Below are 25924 nucleotides of genomic sequence, written 5' to 3'. Positions count from 1 at the left end.
CACACTTTGCAAATAATTGCCCATTGGAATTGATATTGTTAGTCATTTTTCATTTGACAGTTTAATAATAATGAAGTGTATTTATAGAGTGCAATATCCCAGCCTTATAAGCCAGCTAATGGCATGTTACTAATGCAGTCATCATAAACATAACAATATTAATAATCATATGGAGAAATGTAGAAGCCAACCAAGATTAGAGGAATTAGGAGGAGTTTGCTAAATACCTTCAAAGCTGGAAAAATTTGAATTTGGCAATTTATGATTTCATATTGCTTACGACACCATATGACATAAATGACTCCGTAAGTTCTTTACAAAAGATACTGTAATAAACAAAGAAAACTTGAGTTTAAAATTGTTGTAACTAAGCTGTTGAAAACATGACTTGTGATGCCCATTTTTCACATCTTCATAATATAGGTCTGCTACATGCTTCCAAAGCAAGAGATGACCATCCTTCCACATGTACCTTTTGCTTCCACAGCTTGCCAGATTATTTTGTACAGTCTTGACAATATGTGGGGGACTGGAAAAAAAAATAAATGTAACGATCGGGAGCAAAGACGTTTAACGTCTTACAACATACAGGGCCGCCGAGAGCCAGCCCGGGCCCTGGGACAGACCTCTCTGGGCCCCTTGTACTTGTAATCGTAAATTATTTTCCCAGTATATAATGTAAAGGAGAAGAAGAAAAAAAAATCCACTGACCAAGGCCGGGCTCACTTGAAAGCCACGGGCCCGGGTACACCAGACCCCCCTGTCCCCCCCTCTCGTCAGGCCTGACAACATATTTCATGAGCATCACAGTGAAGCTGTTGAAAACGCTGACATGACCAACGGCGAGCCCTCAACGCTGCTAAGGCTCATCGGGTACCGGCGGGTAGTCTTGCTCCGTGTTTGGATGATGATGATAATAATAATAATAGAGCTCCTCTCGTGAGTTCGGCAAGCAGTCATGACACCACGGACTTTTATATGACTTTTATTATGTGTCTGTGATGACTATCCAATCATGGACACTGACATAGATAATCCACGCGCATATAGTATTGTCAAAAGAAAAGAAGAATTTGTTTCTGTATACTGACAGATGCCTCTGAGAGTTAGCATAGTCTTTAATCGTTCTCCTTATATTTTTGTATTGAAACTCCATTTTTAAAAACTGCAAACGTCACAGTGGAGGTTAAGCTGAAATGTGAACCAAGAATCGAAGTTACAAAAGATCCGCACCAAGGACTTCAGGAATAAATATTTATGTTGGTTACCACTTTGTTGTTTACCCTAATGTCGTCACGGTGTGCAGATGTACATAACATCACGTACAATGTATAGCAGATGTATATAGTTAATTACAATTAAAAGGACTCATTCTACAAGCGGCAGACCTAAATCGACAAGAAGTTATCGAATCAAAGCTTATTCAATGTCGTGAGCTCATACACATCACATCACCACATATCATTTAATGTTCGAGTTAATAAGCAACAATTGTCAACCCTGATCAGTAAATAACACGCTTGTAAAGAAACACGCATGACAAAGATAGAAGATTCAAAGCAACCGCCTCAACACGCGGGGCGATTCGACATCCGACATTTCTCTTTAATCCGTTCAACCATGGGTTACCTCAGCAAAATGCTGATGTACAACATTATTATCTCAAAGTTGATGATAAAGCCTCCACCTGTTAGCGACAATCGACGCCCCGACTGTGGAAGTGTTCAGGATCACCCGACTACAATGCTGTCCGCTGTCTCGTCTCCCTGTCTTTCGTAACCACCCACCCGGACGACATCGCCGCTGAATGCAGCCCACATGTGGCGATCGGGTTTCGCCAGAGTATCCATGCTCTGTGGTGTGGATACGCCTCCTTGGCCAGTCCATGGTGCCAGCAGCCTTGTTGATGCTAGGAAATGTGAAATGACACCATGACGCCTCCAACATTTCTTCCGCTTCATCCGAAAGTAAGATATTTTTGTAAATCCCAGTTTATTAAACTATTTACAGGGAACTCGACTTTCACGTTTGATAAAGGTATAAGTCAAATTACCGACGTGTACTGCCCGGGTAAACCTTTCGATCAAGTAATTAAGCGTGGAGTGAAAGAAAGTTTGTTGGGGATAAACACATGGACAATGGTTGTATTGAAAGAAATAAAATCGCAAAGAAATCCAAATCGGTGTAGGTATAAAGGCCGTCCCTAACCTTTTCTAAGTCGTTGGGGAACGATAGATGTTATATTCACTTTTCATCTATCTGTGGTTTTCTCTCTCTTCTTCGTCCCCTCCCCTTCCTCTCTAAATCCTGCCTTTTGGCACTTATTTTACTTGTCTTTGAGCATACGCATATAGTTTCATTTAAACTGTAAAGTAACGTTCATAAACAGTAGAACGTTATGCTATATGTTATAGACGTATATGTACACGGAAAAATATACTGAAAATGAAAGCTTAACAAGTTCTTATTTGAACTATATTTTCTTTTGCATCTCGCCCTCAAAGATTTGTTTTGTAAAGTGGATCAATCCGGTTATAGACTTTTTTCAAGGCCCATATGTTAAAAGGGTTCAAGTGGTGCAATGATAACATATTATACTTGAGTGCTATCTCGATCGATGCCCATACAATGATCAAGTCTGAACTAATAATTTTCTAAACTACGATCACTTCAAACCTTTATATATATATGCGGCTTATCATCGTAAAACTAACCATTTTAATTAGTTAATTAACTAAGGCTTCATGGCATGCTTGTGCTGATCGACGTCGACGTGCATGTAGAGAATGTCGATCCACTATTATTTGCACCATTATTGTACAGTGCAAGAGGAGTCAAAAAAAAAAAATGTTAAAACTGGATTATCTAAGCGCATAAATAATATTTATGATAAACGACCACACCAAAACGTATAGCGAGCTTTTCATCATAAGCATCATAACACAAGATTAAAAGGGATAGCATCATGTGTCACGTTCCGAAAAATTGTGACCAAGTTCTTTGATATTTGTTTTTAAGAATAATAAACGCGCGATATACACAGAATAATCACGCTCTTGAAGGAGCACATATATTCTCAGTGCTTGAGACAAGAACGAGACATGGGCAGCATACGAAGGACGGGAGGATGAACAACAGCACTGACATGTATAATGATTAAAATACAACCAAAGAAGACGTGAAAGAGAAATCGGCTAGCAGTTAGGCTTGAGAGTAAGTTACATGGAAGAATAAAAAAACTTTCTTGATTAGTTTTCTACGTTAGGTCTATTCAACTTAATTGTAATTCAGGTAGTCGGTCCTCTAGCAGACGACATTTGTGCACGGTTCCAAAGAGTTACTGGAGTGACTATGAGTGGCCTCCCTTACACATCGGAACTAGACGGCGTTGGCAGGAAAAATGACGTGAGACAGAGGAAGCAGCAGACAGAACAGTAATGTGAAACGACAACATTAGAAATCATGACAGATACAAATGATTCAGAAGCTCTGGATGATGTAAACTCGCCTACAGAAGGTGAAAATTGCATCTTTAGTTAGCATTTAAGTCGACGGAGCTGTCTTCGCCTACTTACTTTCGATTTTACGAGGAGTGCCCCGATAAGCATTATCTATTTGTGGTTGGACTGACTGATACGGTTTGGCCTATTGATTTAAATGAGCGTGTGTTGTTTGAAAGATATCTCTTGGTTTACATTAGTATCTGATAACTAAGGCATAGGCTTTTACAGGCATTTTAAATGACGTGTCAGCGGAATGCTGATTGTTTGCTTATTACAGGGCAATATTCTAATAGTAGTGCTTAATTGTTCATAGCAGAGCAATTCATAACAGTCCTACACAAGAAGTAGACAGTTACTGTAGTGCAAACAATATAAAGCGTGCATATAACTCAAAGTAGTTACTTGGTACTGATTTACCCCAATTATGTTACAGGCAAAGCATCAAAATATGGGTGTACTGATGTAAGGTTATAAAGAATGACATTATTAAAGAGCATTACATGTAAACCATATAAATATGCTATATATATAGTTTTGGATTAATGCATAGTTACATAACTTAATGCATCAAAGTAGCCGGTTAACAGCTGACAACATTTTTTATGTCATAATTAACATTGACAATTTTTGTTTGCGGATTAGATAGAAGCAAAAGCCAAAATTTCATGACCATCCCTTATTCATACATGCATAAAGCAACAGCTCATGGTTTGGATACTTCGAGCTTTTTGATGATGAATTTGAGCGTGACTGGTTCCTCTGTACTTCTGTTATATGAGCTGCAGTGGGTAAAAAATAAAACCAACCTAGTCTGTAGTAAAAAGTGCTTTTCCTTACACTTGCCATAGCAGATGTCAAGGTGATGGGTCTGAAGCCATTAAAAGCTGTGAGAATGGGGTAGATCAAAGAGTGGACTCTTTTCAGAGGGCAGGAACAGAAGGAAAAGGCAAGATTTTAAATAACTACATAAATAGGGGCTGCTGATTGCAGCCCATCTTCAACATGTAGGGATGCATGTTTTAGCTGGCAGTCTTATGTGAATTAAGCAGTTTGAACAGAGACTTGACTTCATGCTTGGTGATCTCAAGGATAAAGTAAGTTGGGATCAGGTTGGACATTTCGTCAAAGATGGTATGGAGCTGTACAAAGTCTTCTTCAAAGTGAGTGTAGAAGGAGTTCAGGTGGCATATGAAATACCGAAGAGTCACACCATGAGGAAGAGATGGTTGTACACTGGATTTGATCGGAGTCCCAGGTATCACAGATCGCCTTGTCAATTGTGGCAGCATCTATTGTTGGAAGCAACATTTTAATCTACAGATCTCAAGATCTCATGGCTCAGTTGCAGAAGAAGTGAATGCGTGCTGGGTTTTTTCTTTTTGTTTTTTGCAGTCACTTAGCAACTGATGCTATGTCATTGCATAGCCCAGACTTATAAACTGGTGGCACATACTATGCACGTGCTTGAGATTTGAACCCACAGATCTTTAATGTTGTGCTGACTGTGATGTTTCACCACCATACTGCAAGCATTGAGACTGAAACATTAGAAAAAAGTGATAATTGATAAAAGTGAAATTGACATTCTCTCTGTTTATCAGTGCCTCTGTATATATAGAATATATATAGACATAATATAGAAGATATTGCCTAAATAATGTAGTGTGTGAACAGAAGGAATCAAGAATGGATGACTATGTTGACTAAAATCCTTTATGGTACCCATAATCATGTTGTTTATATTGTATGCATAGATTGCTTTATTTCTACATCCCAGGCTGTGTGAGGTTTCTGTTTTTAACTAAATTCCTGTTTTTCTGTGTTTGATGGTATTTTCAGGAAGATTTCATTGTATTTTTTGCAGATGATATTTCCAGGCTTCAAGAGCAAGTGCAAAAACTAGAAAAGGAAAAAAAAGAACTAGAGGCAGACTTTGGGGTCAAATTTGCAAAGTTTAAGGAGCTCTTTCTACAAAAGGAAGGTATAGTTCACTTTTTAGTCAGAGAATGTAATTGCACCATCCTTTTATATAAAGAAGATACCAGTTTATGATCATAAACAAAACATTCATTTCGACAAAGAACTATATAGAATATTTATTATTCACTCTGATTTAAGAACTGAAGGACATTTAAATAAGAAATTAAATATTAACTAGACATCATTTTAATAAATCTAAATTATGCAAGAATAACCTATTTTAGCTCTGTTGTATTTTGTTGTAGGATTATTAATAGTTAGATTTTAAGCTCGAAAGGTAAGTCTCTTAACTAAAATAATGACTGTTAATTATTTTTATTTAAGTTTATGTGATTAGTATACTTGCCTTGACCTTTCCATAGGTGTGTGCTGGGAGTAACATGAAATATATTCAAAATTTGTAAAGGCTTTCATAGATCTTTTTTCATGTTTTTATTAATGTATGCCACTTCCTGCTGTCAACAAACATTGGTATGTAGGACTTGTATACATGGTGCAAAAAAACAAGTCCTTGACTTTTTTTTTGCTCCTGCTGCACAAAGCCCATCCTGTTGCACATAAATCGTTCATAAGTTTGAAGCAATTGTTTATCTAGAAGATTAATTAGGACTTTAGGCACACACCAGTGGTGTTCGAAAATTCCTATCTTGAGAACTTCTCAGCTTCTGTCATTATGAATGGTCCTGCAATTATAGTCTTTTATCAAGCTATCATTTTTAATAATTTTTAGTAGGCTGCAAACAGTGCTGTAATTTATTACAGGCAACACAAAGTGCATTTAAAGGCCCCACCCACCCTTTCCTAGTCATGAATTTTATCATTTCATCTCTTACTATAGCTGTTAATTATGCAATTCAAAATAACTGAGCAACTGAATACTTAAAGTATAAAAAAGTGAATGTTGTTTATATAGGGTTGGAGGGTGAAGGCAAGAGATGGTTGAGAACTATGCATGAGACTAAACAATTAGAGATATATAAAGCACCATTTTTAGCTCAAGCCATCTGTTGTGGATGATTTTGGAGAATTATGCCTGCATGTGACTTTCACCCCAGTTTGTGTTGTGGACCTCTTCCAATTTTGATATAGGCCAGGGGTGGGCAACTTCTCCGGTCGGCGGGCCGGATATGGGGAAATGAAGTCTTTGGCGGGCCAGATTACTGGATCAATACCTTAATCGCGTATTTATCTACATATGCAAGGAATAAATCGTGTTTAATGTAAAACTCCCAATCTCTTCAGTAGACCAACTTTCTTTCCTGTCAAAGATGGACAACCATCCATAGTACTACTGACCATTTTCTGCCATGGTAATTGCATTGTATGCATGGCATTTTCCACACATCTAAAAATATCTTCTCCGGTAGTAGTGTCTTTCATTGATTCCATTGACAACAATTCTTCTGTGATTTCAAAGTTTTCTGAAATGCCTCGTACAAAGATGAGCAACTGTGCAGTGTCATCGATGTCAGTGCTTTCATCCAATGCCAAGGAAAACAGCTGAAATGAAGGTAACCGCCTTTTCAGTTGTGATGTCAGGTCTTCACCAATTGCTTCAATGTGGCTAACCCCAGTTCTTCTCGACAAACTGACTTCTTCAAATTTCTTTCTCTGTTGTGGACAGACTTGATCAGCTACATGGAGTATGCACTTGTTGACAAATTCACCATCACTGAACGATTTGCTGTGCTTGGCTATGTTGTATGCGACCACAAACTGGCACGAGTAGCAGCTTTCTGGGCTACTTTGGTTTTTACGAATACATTCTGCTGCTTTACAAGTTTTCTGTCCAGTTCTGTTGCTCTTGTTTGCCGTTCCGCTGCTGATAAAGTCCTGCCATAGCCTGCCATAGCCTGCCATAGCCTGCATGTTTCGTCGCATAATGGCGGCTAACGTACTCTCTCATCACGGCAACACTTTCACTGCACAGCAAACATACTGCTTTCTTGCCGACTTCTAAATTTAATTCTAACTGAAAACAAAGAACCCAAAAATAACTAACAGTCACTATTATTCTACGCAGTAAGCAAGTAAATAGTAGTGGGAGATTGCGGCAGAATGTGGCCGCGGGCCACATTATCATGTACGACCAGAAACAGTCTGCGGGCCAGTCAAAATCCCGTCGCGGGCCGGATCCGGCCCGCGGGCCGTATGTTGCCCACCCCTGATATAGGCTATTTGCTATACATATGCAGTATATGAATATTGGTCTTAGTATGAAATAAATTATCATTGAAACATTGTTAGCAAACTACACATAACTTCAGTTACCTTCAAATGCCCAACTCTTTTTTCTTCTGAATTTTCAAAATATGTTAAATACACTTGCATTGGATGCTATTGATCATTCTAAGCTTCTGTACAGACTTCAGATGTTGCTTTGTCCTGGTTTCGATCCTACCTCAGACCTAGAGTGTGTGTGTGAGAGCAATGTTTACTCAGATACTTCTGTCCTGAAATATGGGGCTCCTGTGAGGGTCTGTCTTGGGCGCAGTCCTTTTTGTGTTGTATATATTCCCTCTGTCTGATGTTATTTCACAACATGCTGTGTCATATGTTAGTGTTGCTGGTGATACACAGCTTTATCAGTCAGCTCCACTAACTGAGCTCTCTGGACCACTGACACAGACACAGGATGAATAGTTGACGAAAATATAGGCTGCAATTGAATGATGACAAAACTAAACTGCTACTGATTTGTCCCCCAAAAAAAGAAGTTATCCTTCTCTTTCCATAAACAACTCAACTATTCCTTTCTCCACCTCTGTCTGCAGTTTGTATGTCATTCTCAGAGTTTAGCCCTTCATCAGCATATTTCTCATATCTACAGAACTTCTTACCTTGAATTTCATAGGATTAATGCCATTCATCATTATCTCACCACTAATGCAACTAAAATTGTGTACCTTTGTGCTCTGGAGGATTGACTATTGTAATTCTCTTTTGGCTGGCATTCCCAAAATATCTTCTTGACAGACTTCAAATAATCTAGAATAGTGCCGCTCATCTCATTTGCTGCAGACCATCTAGATATGTACAAATATCACCTATCATTTACTTTCTTCACTGGCTTCTAGTTGTAGATCATATAGCCCAGGAATGCCCAACCTACGGCCCGCGGGCCATATCCGGCCTGCGACGCAGTGCCATCCCTTCATCACTCATCAACTTAGAACAGATTACCCATCAGCCACATCACTCTGATTCTCTTATCACTTTTAAGTACAAACTTAAGACTGATCTTTTCAGAACAGAGATTTCACTGCAACCCTGTCCTGACTATGAGCATGCATTACATTTGTCTGTATCTATTTTGTGTATAAGTAGGTGTGTCTGTTGTAGAAGTGAATGTGTCTGTTCTATGTGAGCATGGGTGCATGGTTGTTATTGATTCAGTTTACTTGGATTGTTCTGTATATCATTTCTGTAAAGTACTCTGAGCAAATCCTTGGAAAAGTATATATAAATGTTGGTTGTTATTATTATTATTAATACAGTGATCAAATATGCTGTGGCTTAATGATGCAAAAATTTACAGCAGACAAAAGGGTCTTCTGGTTTCAGCTAAGTGTGTCAGTATTAATATTTCCTTTTACTTGCAGAAATCTCTATTCTACAAAGTGCTAATGCACAGATACTTGATCATTCTGGTATTTAACATTTATAAAATTAGTTTAGCATGCATTGTTAAAGTTCAGAATGTGGAATTTGTCATTTGTCTTTTGGGGTAGCTCAACTACCCATCCTCAGCTATGTTTTCTTAACCTTAATCAAATGTGTTATGATTGTCATGTAACAGAACTCAAATGACCAATCCTTTGCAGCGGAACTGAGACAAAAACATGATTATTGGGAACAAAGTCGTGTTGAACTGGAAAAACTGAAGTCAGACATGGGCAATGTCAGACAGGAGCTGGAGGATGTAAAGACAGCTGCTGCCATGTCGGAACAAGCTAAGCAGGATGAGATAGCTTCTGTACGGCAGCAGTATGAACAGGAGATTTCCAGCATGCAGCAGCTGCTTGGGGGTGAGTTTATTGGTTATCATGCTTACCATAACTTCTGGTCTTTCTTGCTGTGTATAACGGTGAGTTTGCTGGTTATCATGCTTACCATAATTTCTTGCCTTTCTTGCTGTGTATAATGGTCAGCACATTCAAAAATTTCCAGACTAAAGACGACAAAAGCTGGAAGCAGTAAGACGTGAAGTAGATGTTATTTGTTGTCATTGTAGAGGCTTCTGCAGAGGCTCAGATGTCAACTGCAGCACAGTATGAAACAGAGAGGATGAACCTTGTTAAGCTGAATGAGAAATATGAAGAAGAAATACAGGATCTCCGCAACAAGCTTAGTCAAGAAAGGTAAGTATATATTGGAAAACTAGCTTCAATCATGAAAGGCAAGAACCTGTTGGAGAGTTTGCTTTGGTCAAGAAAAGTATTATCTTGACAGCCTCAAAATGGATAAAAATCACATACAGTTAGTCTCCAATTGTAGCTAAGTTTATAACAGCCTTGCTTTTAAACGTTAGGGCTTCATGTCCTTAAATTCTCTTTATCTTTTTTTGTGGGTGGGTGGGGAGGCAGTGACATTTAATGCATGAGTATTCTTGCATTATTTAGACCTTAACTTAGTTGTGAACTCTGGCAAGGATGTCGGGAGTACACAGCATGTTATAAAGTTTCAGTAGAATGCAATTTGGCATTGGTTTTATGTTTTCAGGGAAGGATTTTTGGTGTCAGTGGCTAAGTCTCTGAGGCGTGTTGGGGGAGTCAGTGGTCCAAGTACTTTTAACATCAGTACAGAACATGAAAACCTAGAGGACAGCATGCGCAAGGTATTCTGACTGCCTCTTCATTCCTGCAACAAGTTCTTTACTATGTCAGGATTAGTAGGTGGACATGTTCGCAGATGCTAGAAGGATGTGTGTAGAGGTGCACTTGAAAAGAGGTACATTATGTTGAGATAAAATGGTCATTTATAAGGAAGGTTCATACAGGAAGAAAATACAAACATGACCATAGAAAGAAGTTGGGAAACTTGGAATTGCTAGACATGATTTTGTAAAATTTTAACAAGGGATAAAGAAAAAGGAAGGTATGTATCAGTTTCAGTGTTACCAACATAAGAAATAATTACATTCAGTTTAGAAGCATCTAAGACAATGAAATATTAAATAATTAAAAGATACATTTCAGGAATATAACTAAAGGATATATTTGGGAAATAGGCTGATAAAAGGATGTATATGAGAAAAGAAACCCCAGCAAGCTATTGAATCTGCTTTAGGCTCAGGAAGATACACAGCTCCTCAAGTCTGTGGTGCTACCACTGGAAGAAGAGATCAAGACTTTGCGAGAACAGCTGCAGAAAGCTCAGGAACAGCTGCGAGAATCTGGCATTCAGGTGAATGAGTGCAGCTGTACCCTTCAGATGAGATGGTGGACTGCAATGAACAGAAAGAAAACAAAAATTTTACAATTATATACAATAACATGCACATAGTGAAATATTAATTAACAAATTGTTTTATGTTTTATGCTGAACTTACATATATTTGGGATAAAGGTAGAGTGTGAAAGTAAGGTATGTTAAATAATATACATTATCATATCAGTGAAGCAGTTTTTTTTAAAAAAAAAATAACAACTTGCTCAAGTATGTTTTTAAGTTTATATAATTTTTTTTGTTTTCAGTCAGCTGATGGGAAACCTGAGAAAAAATCTCCAACACTTGCTGATCTGGACAACATTGCAGACCCAAGGGAGAAGGTGAGTGAAACGAAAGGGGATGAATCGCTGCGTTTGTCCTCAGCAGGAGTATTGTGTTGACGTTTTAGATTTTAAATGATGCTGTAAGGTTGTAGATAGCTCAGTCTGTTCTTCTTTCGGCCATGAGCACAATCCCATGCAAATATCCACTATTTTCAGGGATTTATGCATTGTTTGAGAACTGTTCCATCTGTTATAACTGCTGCAGGTGGACAAGCTAATGAAATACCTTAAAGCTGAAAAAGCAGCACGGATAGACCTTGAAATGTATGTTGCTGTGCTTACAACACAAAAAAATGTGCTTCAGGAAGACACAGAGAAAGTGAGGAAGGAACTTCATGAAGGTAAAAATATGATTACAAAAGTTGTGAAATATTTAGCTTAGTGTAGAAATTTAGGATCTGAACACCTCTCAGATGATGATAAATATTGGAGAGCAAAGACATAGGACGTAGTGTAAGAGGAAGAAATAAATGAACTTGAGACATGAAAGTTTTGTCTTTATGTCTGTCTCTTTAATTTGATTGAAGAAGAGAAATATATTGATATATTTGTCAAGAATGACTTGCAGATGATGAATTAAAGTTATTTTGTGGTTTTTGTCCCTCATAATATTTGACATTATGGTTGTAGTGTAGATGTGTGGCATGCTATATTCCATGACAGCCTGACCATTTTCCTGTCAGATGCTATATGCCATGACCCAGAGTCCATACACAGAAATGTACCGGTACTTTGACACCCAGACCCACCCTTACTTCTTCATTGAAGGATATGAATACTTTTCCAAAACAGATATAGATTTTTTGTAGGGTATATGTGTGAATCTTAAATGTACACTTACATGTAATAAGCAAACCATGTCAATAACAGTGTGTAGATTGCTGGAGGAAGAGAAACAGGCCCATGAAGCTCTGAAACAGACATGGCAGATGGCAAATGACCAGTTCTTAGAGTCACAGCGCCTTATGATGATGGACATGCGGCGTATGGAGAGTGTGCTGTCAGCAGAACAACAAAGGCAGATAGCAGGTGTGAAATGTCAGGTGCTGTGTAGCATCGAGCACCTGCAAAATTTACCTGTGTTACATGCTTGTAAGGAGGTTGAGGTACAGGTAGTCTCAAAACCTCACCATTCTTAGTGAGGGAGGTGTAAAAGATTACACCTTTCTGGGGTCCAGCTTGTTTGTGAGGGAGGTGCCCAGTTTCTCTCCCTTGCTGCCTTACTTTTTTCAGCCCATTGTGTCTATCATTTCACAGCTGGGAAAGCATGCTGCATCACATGGGTATCATACCTGCTAGTGGTGGGTTTGGACATCATGGCTTCAACCATGAAGTTATCTGCTTCACTAAAGAAGAGGAGATGTTTATCACCCTCACAAAATGCTGGCCTCAAGAAGCTAAGGCTTTAACACCTCACTACCCTATGACTGTAACATCACAGGACTACCTGGAAACATGTTGGGAGAAGTGAGTGAGAGACGGCGAAAAAAAAAAGAGTGTCTGTGTTTGGTGTTTGTGAGTGTGAGGGAGAGAAAGAGAGATGGAAACTTAAGTGCTAAAACTAAAATATTTGTTGGCCTCTATACACTTGACCTATTGTGTGATATCCAAGCCAGGCAAGTGTATAATGTCTCTTGGTCTGACCTCAGAAATAAGAACTTACCTGGCATGTCAGGGGGTGATTTAGGAACCAACCATTTTGAATTTGCACATGCTGACAGAGCTTCAGCAGAAAGACCAGGAGCGAGAAGCTCAGGAGAAGAAGGTGAAGGAACTTGGGGAGCGTCGGGAGCGACAGGAGCGAGAGCAGGCCGAACGGAGAAAACAGAGTTTCTCACAATCAGGCAAGTTGAATACCACTTATGTTTCGCCATTCATTGTCTGATATGTTTGCAGCTTGTTGTGGACTATTATTATGCCAGATTTTAATTTTTTAAAAATAGGTCACCTATATAACCAGACAAACCTTTTTGCACAAATAGCGTATTGGATGCAAGAGTTATGTTGATGAAGAGTTTCAAAGTCCAGAAAACTGTTTTGACAGAATTTAGCTGTTAAGTATGCCTCAAGATCCCTTAAGCATTTTTGTATATGTTTACTTGCCCTCGACATAGATTTACAACAAAATTGTTGTATTGCAGATCAGGGATCACAAGAATCATCAGAGGTGAGATAACAGTGGATAGCACAGATTTGTTTTAGGCATAGTCATTTTTATAGTATCACATGTTTTGATTTAGCTAGGAACTAAAAGCAGTGCAAGGTGAGAACAGGAAAGAAAGATGTGAAAAATAACAAGCTGCATAAACTTTTTACAGTATTACAGATTCATTTGATGTAGAAATAGGCAGTTGGGAAAAAGGATGTGTTGTGTAATTTCATTTTCCTCTTTTGATGCAGTACTCCAGAGATGAATTAAACTTGTATGAGAAATCCAAGAGTCAGTCCAAGAGTTCCTTGACATCCTCCAATTCGGATGATATTGGACATTTTGATGCTGTGGACGATGGTGGGATGCGCCGATCACAATCAAGTTCAGAACTGCCTAGCTTAGCAGAAGAAAAGCTTGCGAGCTCGGCAGTTCATGAGACAAGGTCATTGAGTGATGTGGATGGGATAATCGTGAGAATTAGCCCTGAGAAAGTGCTGACACTGCAGTCGGCATCCCTCACTGCTGCTCAGACAAAAGCCATAACAGGTGAGAGGGAGTGGGGTGAGGAAAGGGCTTTGAAGGCATTCTTACCTAGCCATGCTAAGTTTTTAAATTTTCTTTTTGGTTTATCTAAAGATCAGGTTTATTTCAGCTGATTGTAAATTGAATTTAAAAACAATGTGCCCTCCAGTGTAAAAAATCAAAATGGTATGGTTTTGCTGTTATTAGACTATAATTTACTGTGTTGTTTATGAGCATTTCCTTGTTGACTTAAAAATGTACTGATCATTGCCACCATGGTGCTTACTGTTATACCGTTGTATGTTCGTTACTGCAGGATATAAAACAGACAAGTAAAAATAATAAGATAGTGGTGTTAACAGATTTGCCCAATTAGGTCATGTGCAGCAGTGTGTCTTTGAATGGTATTGTGATAGACTATTGTTTGTTACTTGTTAGATCCAACACCTGAAGTGGAAGCTCGTAAAAACTTACTTGCAGCAGCCAAAGCAAAGTCTGATCACATTTCACTAGAAGGCAAGCGACTTGTCAGTGAACGAGAATGGCACCTTCTTCAAGAAGAGGTACATTGGCTAACTTTGAACAGCAATCTTGGTCTTAGCTTTAGGAGAACTAGAAAAGTTTAGGATCTTTCTAGTTAATATGTCCCTTCCTGCCATCCTTGGCATTTACCACAGTCAAACTTTATTGTCATATGAACACTATTTCTACAGTATGAACATGACATCTTAGTGAAAGCTTGCAGTAATGTTTGTGTCTTTTTTTCTGGCATTGCTGTCAAAATTAAGGTGTCCTATAAAGCTGTGCTCACCTTAACAGTTATTTTGTGATGATAATGATGAAGATGAGCAGGACTTTTGGAAGTGGTATTGGGCAGCTGTGAGTCATGTTCTTGTACAGACTTTCAAGGGCCACCAGCAGTCAAGGATCTTAATTGAAGCTACTGCTTCATCATTTTATTCCAGATCAGGTTAGCTCGTGAGAAGCTGGGTCGCCCATGTTCCATGTGCAGTAATTATGAGGCCCAGCTTCAGGCTGTTCAGGAAGATCTTAAGAACACCAAGAAGGAAAGCAAGCGACTTGAGCGCCTTGTGACCCATGAGCAGCAAGCAGCTGAAAATGCATTGAAGTATCAGATTCAGCTGGAAGAAGCACTGAAAGTGTCTGCAGAGGAAGCCCAGACAGAGGTTTAAAATATTTGGTTTTTTTCTCTTTACTTAATATGAAGATCATTAGTTATTAATTGAAGCTGTTAGTTCACCATGCATGTCCTTTGGTAAGCATCTGCAAGGAAATGTAGTGCAGTGCAAGAGAAATTTTAAACATAATGATCTTGAAGGTCAGAGTACTTCTCCATTGTCGGTGTTGAATGTTATTTGACCTCACACAATGCCTCAGATAAGTTGATGAACCATTATGTTACCAAGCCTGCCTTAAAGAGATCTGCTCTACAGCAGCTAGTCTATTGCTAATGGTTGATGCGATTGTTGTGAATAGGTGAGCAATTTCGCTTCAACATTTTCCAACTTATTGCTAATAGGAGATGTTATGAAGAGATGAGAAGTCTCATCACAACAGTTCCCAACATATTGCTGATGGTGTATGTACTTGTTATGAACAGGTGACCAACCTCACGACAAAAGTTACGGAATGTGAAAAGTACATAAATGGCATCAAAAGCTCCTTCACACATACACAGTTACAGCTACAAGACCAGCTGGTGAGAAGAGGCTTTACCTCTTATAATCCACATTGCACACATCTACTGAGAGTTTAAGGAAAAGAGAAGTGTGATCAGAATGATAGAAAATTGACACAAGCAAGCTTTATGGGAGACATAACTGCACTGTGTCGATATATTATTTAGAAAGCTCTACTGGTGCTATATTATAATTATTTTGATAATGCGTCTTTCTCAGGGGAGTTCATTTTTGAAGCCTTTGAAACCTCACAATCATTTCAGGAGTTGTTTTTCTGAAGTCAAGAGACTTGCTTACTCTTTATTTTGTTCAGAAATTTAAAGCCTATAATATATTCTTTTCTTTTGCAGAAACTGTTGTCAGAAAATCGTTTGGAAGTTCAGAAAGAGGTAAATTGATGCATGTAATTGTGTCCTTTCTTACCCTTATCTATTCCTGTTAAATTTACTGAAGCATTGAAATATAATTTCTTATGAATATGTTCGTTGTAATTTAGTGGGAAAATCAGCACACGGGTGCAGAATATTTTCCCATGTGGATTGAAACATCATTATTTGTGCTACTATACTGTCCTTTTGTTTGTACATTGATGACACCATTTAGAATGATCAACTATGGGTCACATATAAAAAGTTTAAGGCAATTTTGGCCATGGCTGCAAAAAGTGCAATGTAACAAAACAAGTTTTAGAGTAACTCTGCCACAACGAAGGAAACTATTACTTCAGTGTACAGATATCCTGAAAATAAAAAGCCAAAATTATTCTAGGGATGTGGCAGGATTCATTCAAAATTCCACTGAAAGGTGCAAAGTTTATGAGAGCTTACATATAAACAGATATTGAAAAGGCCATCCAAAATGATAACAGTTGAATATCTTTCAAATGGCTCAGATGTTTGTCACCAACCAGTTTTAAGTTTTGGAGCAGGAAGTTGGTGAAGTACAAGTACTTACCACTGACTTGTCGCCATCCTTCTGTCAGTCAGTCGTCCCTTGACTGGCATCTGTTGTTCGGGGGAGCATATGGATATACTGGTCAGCTGACGCGGCCTGCCACTCTTGCCTGTTTTGCCTATAGGAACAGGTCCTGTACAAGATGACTAGTTCCATCTTTAATGTTTGTAAGCCAGTTCTTCCTCTGACCACTGCAGCGTCAGTTACGCTCAAAGGTGTCTTGAAGGATAGTCTTCAACATGGTGTTGTGCCAGGTCACATGGGCAAAGAAGACTATATGACGTCAACTTATTCTTGCAAGTAGAGATTCCTGTGTCCTACTAGTGTGTAGGTTGAAAAAAGCATGAAGGGGATGTCATTGGACTGGAGCTAGAAATACTTTGCAGTTTGTTCACTGGTAGGAGGGGGGATGTTTCCTTAGGTGAGCTCTTATCAAGGAGAGATCAAAGACTGGTGTATGCAGGCCATTGAGAGGGAAGAACCTAGGATGGGTAATAAGTATGGTTACATTAGAGACAGTCATCCTGTCTACCAGCAAGACTTGTCTTGTCAGTTAAAGAAAGAACAGCTGTATCATAAAGTGTTTGACAGAGAAATCAACAGTGAGAAAGTATTTCTGAACGCTTTAAATTGATTAAAGTTAATATAGTTTGATGTTTTGGTGAGTCTTGTAAAGAATTCTTACATAATAGAGAACAGCAGAAATCTCTACAATCTTCTGATGTTGAAAAAATAATAATGGGGTGGGGAAAATAATGTTGTACACTGAGCCAATAACTAAGGCTATATCATGGCAAAGCTGCTGGACACAATGAATGCAGCAGATATATCACCTGCCTATTAGAGCTTACTAAAAGTGAAAGGTAAAAATATAGAGTGATAGGTTTGGCTAAATATAAGAAGAGTATGGAATGAGAATGAACAGAAGTTTGACAAATTTATGTTTAGCCAAATAGTGCAGACTATTTGTAGTGACTAGTAATGAAGGGGGATGACATACCGGTAAAGAAGGAGAATGAGATCCCTGTGTCTAATTTCATTTACAAATTCGCTACTTTGAGATAACAGTTTTCACTGTGTTCTGCTGTCCATCAGATATACAGAAACAAAAATAGGGACATTGATGAAAATGATTCACTTGAAATCTGGCAATAATTGTTGATGAAGCATTAAAGACTCAGTGTTTGCATGTCTTGTTTGCCTATAGCTTACTAAGCTCCAAGATGAGAATGATAACTTGTTGGGAAAACATTCCAAGACTGCCCAGCAACTTCAGAATGAGGACATCAACTTGCCCAATAACCTGGAGGTAATGAACTATTTTGTGCTTTTGCATTTTCTTGTGTTTGTTTATGTGCTCTGTTGGGAAAAATGGAAGAGATAAGCACACGCAATTACAAATATGTACTGACAGGCATTTGCACGGTTTTTGCATATTCTTATTTTTACATACATAGCTATTGCATGTGCACATTTTCTGATTTGGATTATCTGGACTACATTTGAAGTGGTTTCCTTTTTATTTATACATTAGAGTTCAGTGCATAATCATAATGCATAGTCGCTGCTCTCAATTCTAGAGAGGGTTTATCTTTTTAAGCACATAAAAGTGGAGGGGCGCTCTCTCAAGCTATTAAAAAATCATTGCAAATTTCAAATCATCTATTCATTAATAAGGTTATTAAAGAAAGTTAATCATAAAATATTTGTAAGAGTGCTCCTCACACTTTTATATTTCGCAAAGTGATAAGTCATTAGGTCTCATCAAGCACTTTCAAAGCTAACATCTATAACCAGCATGTTGAGGATGGACCATGGCTAAATTCTCAATGTCAGTAGTGTGCTTATCACAAGCATATATTTCCTAAATTGCTATTTTTTTTTAATTTTTGGCAGATGCAATCTGTCTCTTAACCTTCTCTGTCTGCCTTTAGAGCCAGTAAATTAAAAGATAAAAACATAACAGATGGCAAAGATGAAATTTTGCACCTCAGATGGCTTGCTTCATCTGCTGTTCCTCATTGCATTGATAGCAAACATTCTTATTCGCAGAAGCTTTGATTTCAAAATTAGCACAAAAAAGAAATTCATCTGCCAGCAGTCCATTTATATGGTTATCAATAAGGTTATTTTTAGTGGATGGTTCACTTGAGATTTAGGGCAAGTCATGATGTTTAATAATTTCTGACTCTTTTGTGGTTCAAGTGATGCTTAGGCATTTGATGATCTCTGCTTTGGCTGTGGTTCAAGTGATGTCAGGATGTTTGTCTTTGACAGCTGTGGTTCAGGTAATATCAAGATGTTTGATCATATCTGTATTGACAGGAGATGCAGCTGCTCTTACTGAAATATCGGGAGGAGATCATTGCTGCCAAAGTGGCCAAGGAGCACAGTGAAGAGACTCTCAAGAGCGAGCAGGTGTTTTTGAGATCGCAGTTGCTGTCGGAGCAAGAGGAAAAACAACGAATGGAAGACACCCTTAGTCAAGAAATCAGCCTACTGCAAGCCAAAGCTAGTAAGTGTGGCTAAATGACAAGGCTTTCCTTAAACTTTATCTTCATGATTATATTTTTTAAAAATTAGCATAACAGAGAAAGTAAAGACACTTTGTCTTATGTTAGATCTCTCATTTACTTGAAGGTCTCTTGGATCGCATGAAGGCAGATCTGGAAAGAGAGAGCTCACAGCGAGCTGAGTTTGAAACGAAGCTCAGGGAAGCTGAGACCTCACTCAAAAGTATCCAGGCCAAATCCAAGCAGTTGATAGGAGCACTCCAGCAGCGAGTAGAGGAGAGCGAAAAAGCCAAAGTCAGTGCTTGTCCTGTGTTGTGTGCATTTACATACATATAGCTTTCTGTGTGTGCCTGTGTTCGCATATGTGCAGATGTATTTCAGTTTATTACTTTTGATGAATATTTCTTGATTTTTGTCTGTATTGATATTTAAATGACTACAACATAGATCTGCAATGTTTAGAGACCTGCATTATTGTAGAGTGTTTTGGGGTTTCATGCTCTATGCTATGATGCTGCAGACTCAGGCAGAGGAGGATATTCAAAAGTTACGTGGTAAAATCCAGTCGCTACAGGTTGATCTGGACAACAGTGAGGCTGTCCAACGGGACTTTGTCAAGTTGTCTCAATCTTTGCAGGTAACTCTAAATGGCGTTCAGCCTTAAGAAAAACCTTTTATTCTTTTTATTTCCCAACTGTTGACTGTAGTTACAGTTTTTTTAAAAAAAATTATCTTTGCATTTGTTTTTTTTATTTAACCTGGTAGTTTTGTTTGATTTGTAGTTAAATGTTAAGGGTAGTTAGATGAAAAGAGGATATTAAGAATTTTGCTTTATTTGAATTGCTACCAGTAGTATTTAAGTTTAAGGCTTATTCAGGAAGATATGGGTAAAATTTCTTTCGGTTTGGAAAGTATTCAGTGGCACAGCATGAAAGTATGTCTTTGAACTACTCCATTACTCACACAATGGGTAGAAGATTAGCTGTTGCAAAAAGCTTATGAGAAGTCACTTTAACATGTAATTGATATAATATATATCTAAAGATGAAAATTGTTGCTAAGAGCTCACAAGAACACGGTGTGACAGATAAGTCATCAAGTTTTCTTGCTATGCCTGAGCTGTACAGATGGCTATTTTTACCTCTTGTGAAAATAGAAATAACAATTAAAATCTTTTAGGAAGTCATCAGCTAATTGAGCTTAAGTACAGATTTTGATGCCCTGCATGGTGGAAATCAAGCAAGAGAAGTCCAGCATCATGGGGACAGCAAGTCAAGAGTCATGATAAAATATTGTCATTTGTGCTGACATTATATTTCGTCAGCATGGCCTGTCTGCTTTGCTTGATAACAGATTCAGCTGGAGAAGATCCGACAGGCAGAGACAGAGGTGCGGTGGCAGCATGAGGACGATGTGGAGGATTGCAATAACTGCAGGCTGATGTTCTCAGTCACAAAACGCAAGGTGAGGCCAACATCATGCTGTGCCTTCATGCATGTGTACATGAAAGAGAGAAAAAGGGAGTGTATGTGAGAGAGAGAGAGGAAGAAAGTGTTTATGTATATGAAAGAGTGTATATGCATCTTGACTTTTCTTGGCTGGTTGTTTGCTTTGAGAGGAAAAGGCTTTCATCAAATAATGATTACATTCTGTATGAAAAGGGAAGGGATTGGTAAGAATGGAGGACAGCCAGCTTTGTGAACAGGTCACACCAAAAGAGAATTACAGATCCAGCAAGTCACAATTCTCACAGTTCTCACTTTGTGTTTTGCCACTTTACTATTGGACAGCTCCTAACATTATCTCTATTTTGATGTAATGTCAGAAATTTTTAACAATTTTTATAACTGTATTTAATACTTGAATAGAATCTGTATGCATGGTTGTCATTTTTTTCACAGCATAACAGTTATTATGCAGTCTTTAAAAGTGAGGAACTGATATTGTTTTTTCTTTTTAATTCAGCATCACTGTCGTCACTGTGGCAGAATATTCTGTGCTGACTGCATCACAAAGTCTGTCAACAGTGGGCCCATGGGCCGTCCAGCCAAAGTCTGTGATGTCTGCCATACAATTCTTGTCAAAGATGCAACTCCATATTTCAGTCGGGAACCACCAGTGACACCAGACTGACACACCTCTTGCACCTTGGGATGGTGGCTGCTCTTATTTTTCAACAGTTTTTATTGCCTTATGTTCCATTTCCCCTCTGCACTTGTTTTACACCTGGTTTGTCTCATCAGTTTGAGTCCTTTTCAGCCTTGGAGAGGAGGCAACATCTTTAGAAGATCTCTAAAGGTCATATTTAAAAAAGAGCATCTTACATCATGAAGTCATGTAAATGTTCTTGCCAAGAAAGCATTATTGCTGTTTCCTATGGCATGGAACCCATGAAACGATTTTCTGGGTGTCCTGGTGCAGTGTGAATGTGGAACAGATTGGCTTGGTCTAGGTGAATGTGGCATTGTAGTTCAGAATTTGATAAAACGTTATTTCATCTCATGTAAATTGAAATTCATCTAGTTTAGCAGTTTTTTGCTGCTGTACAACTCAAATGAGCAATGTTTGCAAACAAGTTACGAGAGAAACTACTAGAGTCCTTATTGCTGGCGAATAGCAAAGTCAGGCTTTGCTTAGATGGCATGGTTGCAATGTCAGTGGGTCTTGGCAAGGCAGAATAATTATTGAAGTGTTGTAAAGCGATGAGCTAAGCAACTTTTATCAGTGCTGGAGTTCTGTAAGACTGATGTCCTGGTTTTTCAGGGATGTGAACTATCTGGAATATAATAGCAAGAGTACTCAAGATCTTGCACTACTGTTACCATAAAAATGTAGAAATCTGCACTGAACATATCAGTGTGTGCAGATTAGCAAGTTTTTCTGTTATCCACTTGGGAAAATGTGTGTTTGTTTGTGTGTGTGTGAACGCACGTGTGCAAGTACATGCATGTGTTTGTGTATGCATGTAAGCATGCAAATCACACTGATTGAGATTTGTATCTCGGATTCAAGAATTTTACGTTTCTTTTTGTCTTTTAAAGTGCTAGTCATTTTCTTCTAATGTGAGAAGTCTTTCTTTCCAAGTGTTTCCAAGGTGTCAGTATATACTTGAGGTTGTATTGACATATTCTTCCTTGTCCCTTTGTATCATTGAGTTTGCAGCTGTTGTTCAAGAATTAGCAGATGTTGGTGCTACTCAGACAATGTGATTGTGGTTTTTATTCTGCACCAACACTTTAACATCAAATAGCAACAGATTCATCAGAGAAGTCTATAACATGCAGACTCGACTCCTATTGACCCATCTTCTAAAATCTGTCCCTAAGTTTCTTCACTGATATGAAAGGAAAAAGTTGACAGAAAATAGAATATATATATATTTGTGCCTGTTGTGTTTTGAATCGTCTTATCTTTTCATAGAGTGATACATCTCTTTTAGCACAAATCTGACATTGTTTATTTAGCTTAAATAAAGTATCAATTTCACCAAATAAATTACTGTGAAGATAATCTGCAGGTTGCTGTACTTGAGAAATGCAACTGTAAAAATCTGAACCCAAGTAACTTCATCCATACAGCCGTGCAGTACCATTCACTTGCCTCAATCACTCAATTGAGTTAAAACCTTAAAACAAGGGAGAAAAACTCAAATTTCTTCAAAAATCACTGAAGTTTGACTTGTTTTTGTATGATAAGCTGTCAAATATAAGTACATGACCTGTAATTACCTCCCTTTGATCAGATCATTGTCATTTTTCAATGCACAAGAAAGATGGGCAAAAGCGTGGTCTTGCAAAATCTGCCCCTTCGGGGGAAAAACAAATTGAAGAGATCTGAAGTTGGTGAAATCTAGGGTGCCTTAGAGGGAGGGGGCAGAAGACTTGTAAAAGTGTGTTTGTTTATATCAATAGGGAATGTGATTACACAAATTGACGAAGTGTTTGCTGTTGGTGTTCCAGACCACTGTGAATAGGCGGAAGACCTTGTTTGTAGAAAGCGGAACAAGGCAGACCCATGTTCTTAAATCAGCATGTTGACTAGTCAATAATCACCGTTGACTAGTGTGCATTTTTTATATTGATTTCTGATACTTCAGAAATGGCTAATGAGTTCATACCAGTAAGCAAGCAAACAGCAAACAAGCTAGGGTTGGTGTGTTGGGAGCATTGTAATGGGGATGGGGACTGTAAAGATAATCGAAGAAGATGGATGCTGTTGAGGGATAAGGAAAGAAAGAGCTATAAAGAAACCTACTCAACTTATGGACTGAGGTGATCGACAGTTAGCCAAGGACCAGTACATTTTTCAAGAACAAAAAGTACTTAGACATATCCTCTTACAAGCAACAGGGCATTATCAAAACGTGATGAGAAAGAATACTGTGAAACAATGGGGACAGAGGCTATATATGTTGCACGGTAGAAGGAGAAAAGGTCTAATTTTCATTTGATAGGCCTGGTATAATCATTCGAAAATTGCTAATAGCTGTAATGAAGGCCTCGAATGATTACTCGTGAGGGTTGATATTGCTTATGGCTATATGTACACTCATATGGTCTAGTTTGGTGAGAAAAAAGAATGCTAATGGTTGGCAGAACAGAAACTTTAGTTGCACCAAAAGGAGTGGTTATTCAATTAACTGATGCATGCCCCACAAGGGTTCATGTGTATAAAGACCATTCTGTGTGTACATTTTGGTTAATCTTTAATATTATTTAACTTTTGAATATTTGTGATAGTCTAGTACTGTTCAGTATTTAATGATCCGTATTGTTTGGTGTTATAAAATTTGGGTCCGGCAAATTGAGGGAACAGTGTAACAGATACAGTATGGTGAGACGTTGATAAGCTGTATGTATATGTCCAGAGTAAAGTTTGCTTCAGCAGTTACAGCAATTTCTTTATTTCATGCAGGTGCACACATGATCAAGAGAGAATGGGTGTGTGTCAATAACTTTATAATTGCGAGAGGTTTCTATTGTAATGTTTCTATCGACATGCCAAAGAGTAAAATGCGAGCGTTTGTTATTACAGATAATACAGTTTTGAAAACAACTTTAACAGCAAAATATCTGTCATATCGGACGACATGATCGAACCACACCAGTTTTTGATGGTGGCAAGCAGAGACTGCCGGGACCCACCAAGAAGGTGACTAGTCATTGGTACAGTGGAACCTCGGTTAACGAACTTAATCCGTTCTGGAAAGCTGTTCGTTATCCAAAATGTTCGTTATCCGAAACAATTTTTTCCATAAGAAATAAAGGAAATAGATTTAATTGGTTCCCAGCCCCTGTTGACTCGCTAATATTTGAAAGTTACAGGCTATATAGGTATTTGTTTTAATGAGAACAGTTATAATACAATATAAATGGAGTTAAACATAAAAACATTAACGAAAGCATTTAAACAGAAAACTTGCCGTTTTGACGGCGTGGTTGGAAGCAGGTGTGGGGAGAAAGGGGTGGAATTACTGCTTGGATTCCCCCTCCATGAGCACGTGACATTATAAAGTCGGGGGTGACTTCCCTTTTCTGTAGCTTTGAGGTTAAAGGAAAAAACTTGTCCAATATGACTAGCTGTTCCTTCTGCCTTTTTTGTAAAACTCTTCGGTAATACGACATCACATATCCGACAGACGCATGCCATCTTCATACTTTGAAATCATTTCCTTTTACAATTCATTTGTTGGCCGCTTCCTTGCCATTACCTCACTACTATTAATTGCTCTTAATCTTCTTTGGAGCCATTATTGAGGATTATCTTACTAAAATAAAGCACAACAATCACTAAATAAGAAGGATGCGCATAGATAAGGAACGACTGATCGTAACTGTGTCTCGAGCGCGAATGATGACACGCTGGTCGGTCACGTGTGGTTCACGTGGCTGTTCGTTATCCGAAATTTTGTTCGCTATCCGAGACAAACTTTTAACGAAATTTTTGTTCGTTAACCGAAATATTCGCTATCCGAGGCGTTCGCTAACCGAGGTTCCACTGTATTTGGTTCTCTGTAGGAGATCCGAAGGAGTCTCCTGAAGCACTTTGCGTCTATATGTTCCGATTCCGTGGGCAAAGTCCACGTCTGGCAGCCGTTCAGCATAATGGGCACAGGAGACTTGTAAAGCCTGGATGTGGTGAGGAAGCTGACACTTCTGCTGTCCCAAATCTTGTTCAGCTTGTCCATGCCGCTGCTGTTGCCGTCATCCTGAGACGAACGTCCGCCGCGCAGCTACCGTCTTTTGAGATGACCGCACTCAGGATTTGAAGCACTACACTTCCTCCAGCTGTATGCCTTTCATTTAGATTCCCGCTTTAAATATTACTAAATCCAACGGTGATGACCATGACCTTGCTCTTCTCCGTGCTGATCTCCATGCTGTACGCGCTTTCACTGGCGGCGAGCTTATTGGTGAGGGTCTGTAACTCGCTGTTGCTGTCTGCCATCAGATTGATGTTGTCGGCAAAACGGAGGTTATCGAACGGCCTTCCTCCGATGGACACCGAAGTGTGATGGTCTTGGAGTGTAGCGCGTATGATTTTCTCCAGGTGGATGCTAAACAGCACTGGGGACAGGAAATCTCTGGCGCACACCCACCGTCCAGGGAAAGAGCTTCCACCCCTTCTCCATCCCCGTGGTCAAGAGCAGTGAGCTCATGGAGCCGTCCTAAAGCGCCTTGGTGGGTCTTCGAGGCCTTCCACGTTTAATATCCGCAGCAACATTACTTTATAGCCCCTCCTGCCATACTCTATCGACAGCCTTCTTGAAGTCAATATGGTTATGGTAGAGTAGAGATCCTTACCTTGCTGCAGGTGCTTTCCGATT

At 38.8% G+C, this 25924-nt stretch overlaps 2 protein-coding genes across 3 annotated transcripts; one reads left to right on the top strand and one right to left on the bottom strand.

The window, feature by feature from the left end:
• The first annotated feature begins 1822 nt into the window (after positions 1–1822).
• LOC112562119 (rab GTPase-binding effector protein 1-like) lies at positions 1823–23988 on the top strand. Of its 2 annotated transcripts, none has more exons than XM_025235147.1 (22): positions 1823–1967; positions 5368–5484; positions 9308–9511; positions 9718–9844; positions 10206–10320; positions 10773–10889; positions 11180–11254; positions 11463–11598; positions 12128–12286; positions 12979–13101; positions 13399–13424; positions 13658–13955; positions 14370–14494; positions 14897–15118; positions 15553–15651; positions 15982–16020; positions 17793–17894; positions 18911–19100; positions 19226–19392; positions 19619–19735; positions 20452–20562; positions 21064–23988. In XM_025235147.1, the coding sequence occupies exons 3-22, from the start codon at positions 9376–9378 to the stop codon at positions 21229–21231; spliced, it is 2652 nt and encodes an 883-aa protein (XP_025090932.1). In that variant the 5' UTR covers positions 1823–1967; positions 5368–5484; positions 9308–9375; the 3' UTR covers positions 21232–23988. The 2 variants fall into 2 exon arrangements, with proteins under 2 accessions (XP_025090932.1, XP_025090931.1); XM_025235146.1 differs by lacking the exon at positions 1823–1967 and adding an exon at positions 3378–3517.
• LOC112562121 (general transcription factor II-I repeat domain-containing protein 2-like) lies at positions 6304–7480 on the bottom strand. Its single transcript, XM_025235148.1, has 2 exons — positions 6768–7480; positions 6304–6687 (listed from the first exon to the last, which is right to left on the bottom strand). The coding sequence occupies exons 1-2, from the start codon at positions 7362–7364 to the stop codon at positions 6673–6675; spliced, it is 612 nt and encodes a 203-aa protein (XP_025090933.1). The 5' UTR covers positions 7365–7480; the 3' UTR covers positions 6304–6672.
• Positions 23989–25924: the final 1936 nt, after the last annotated feature.

This window comes from Pomacea canaliculata, linkage group LG4 (assembly GCF_003073045.1).
Source record: "Pomacea canaliculata isolate SZHN2017 linkage group LG4, ASM307304v1, whole genome shotgun sequence".
Classification (NCBI taxonomy): domain Eukaryota; kingdom Metazoa; phylum Mollusca; class Gastropoda; order Architaenioglossa; family Ampullariidae; genus Pomacea; species Pomacea canaliculata.
The sequence above is the reverse complement of the archived record's forward strand: the minus strand, read 5'-3'. Positions and strand labels throughout refer to the sequence as shown.

Bases quoted from the DNA above. Each gene is read 5' to 3' on its own strand.
- LOC112562119 (XM_025235146.1), top strand. From the start codon at position 3,463: ATGACAGATACAAATGATTCAGAAGCTCTGGATGATGTAAACTCGCCT. The intron at 11,599-12,127 runs GTAAAAATATGA...TGTCAATAACAG, and splicing joins GAGGAAGGAACTTCATGAAG to TGTGTAGATTGCTGGAGGAA. The intron at 12,287-12,978 runs GTGTGAAATGTC...ACATGCTGACAG, and splicing joins ACAACAAAGGCAGATAGCAG to AGCTTCAGCAGAAAGACCAG.
- LOC112562121 (XM_025235148.1), bottom strand. From the start codon at position 7,364: ATGCGACGAAACATGCAGGCTATGGCAGGCTATGGCAGGCTATGGCAG.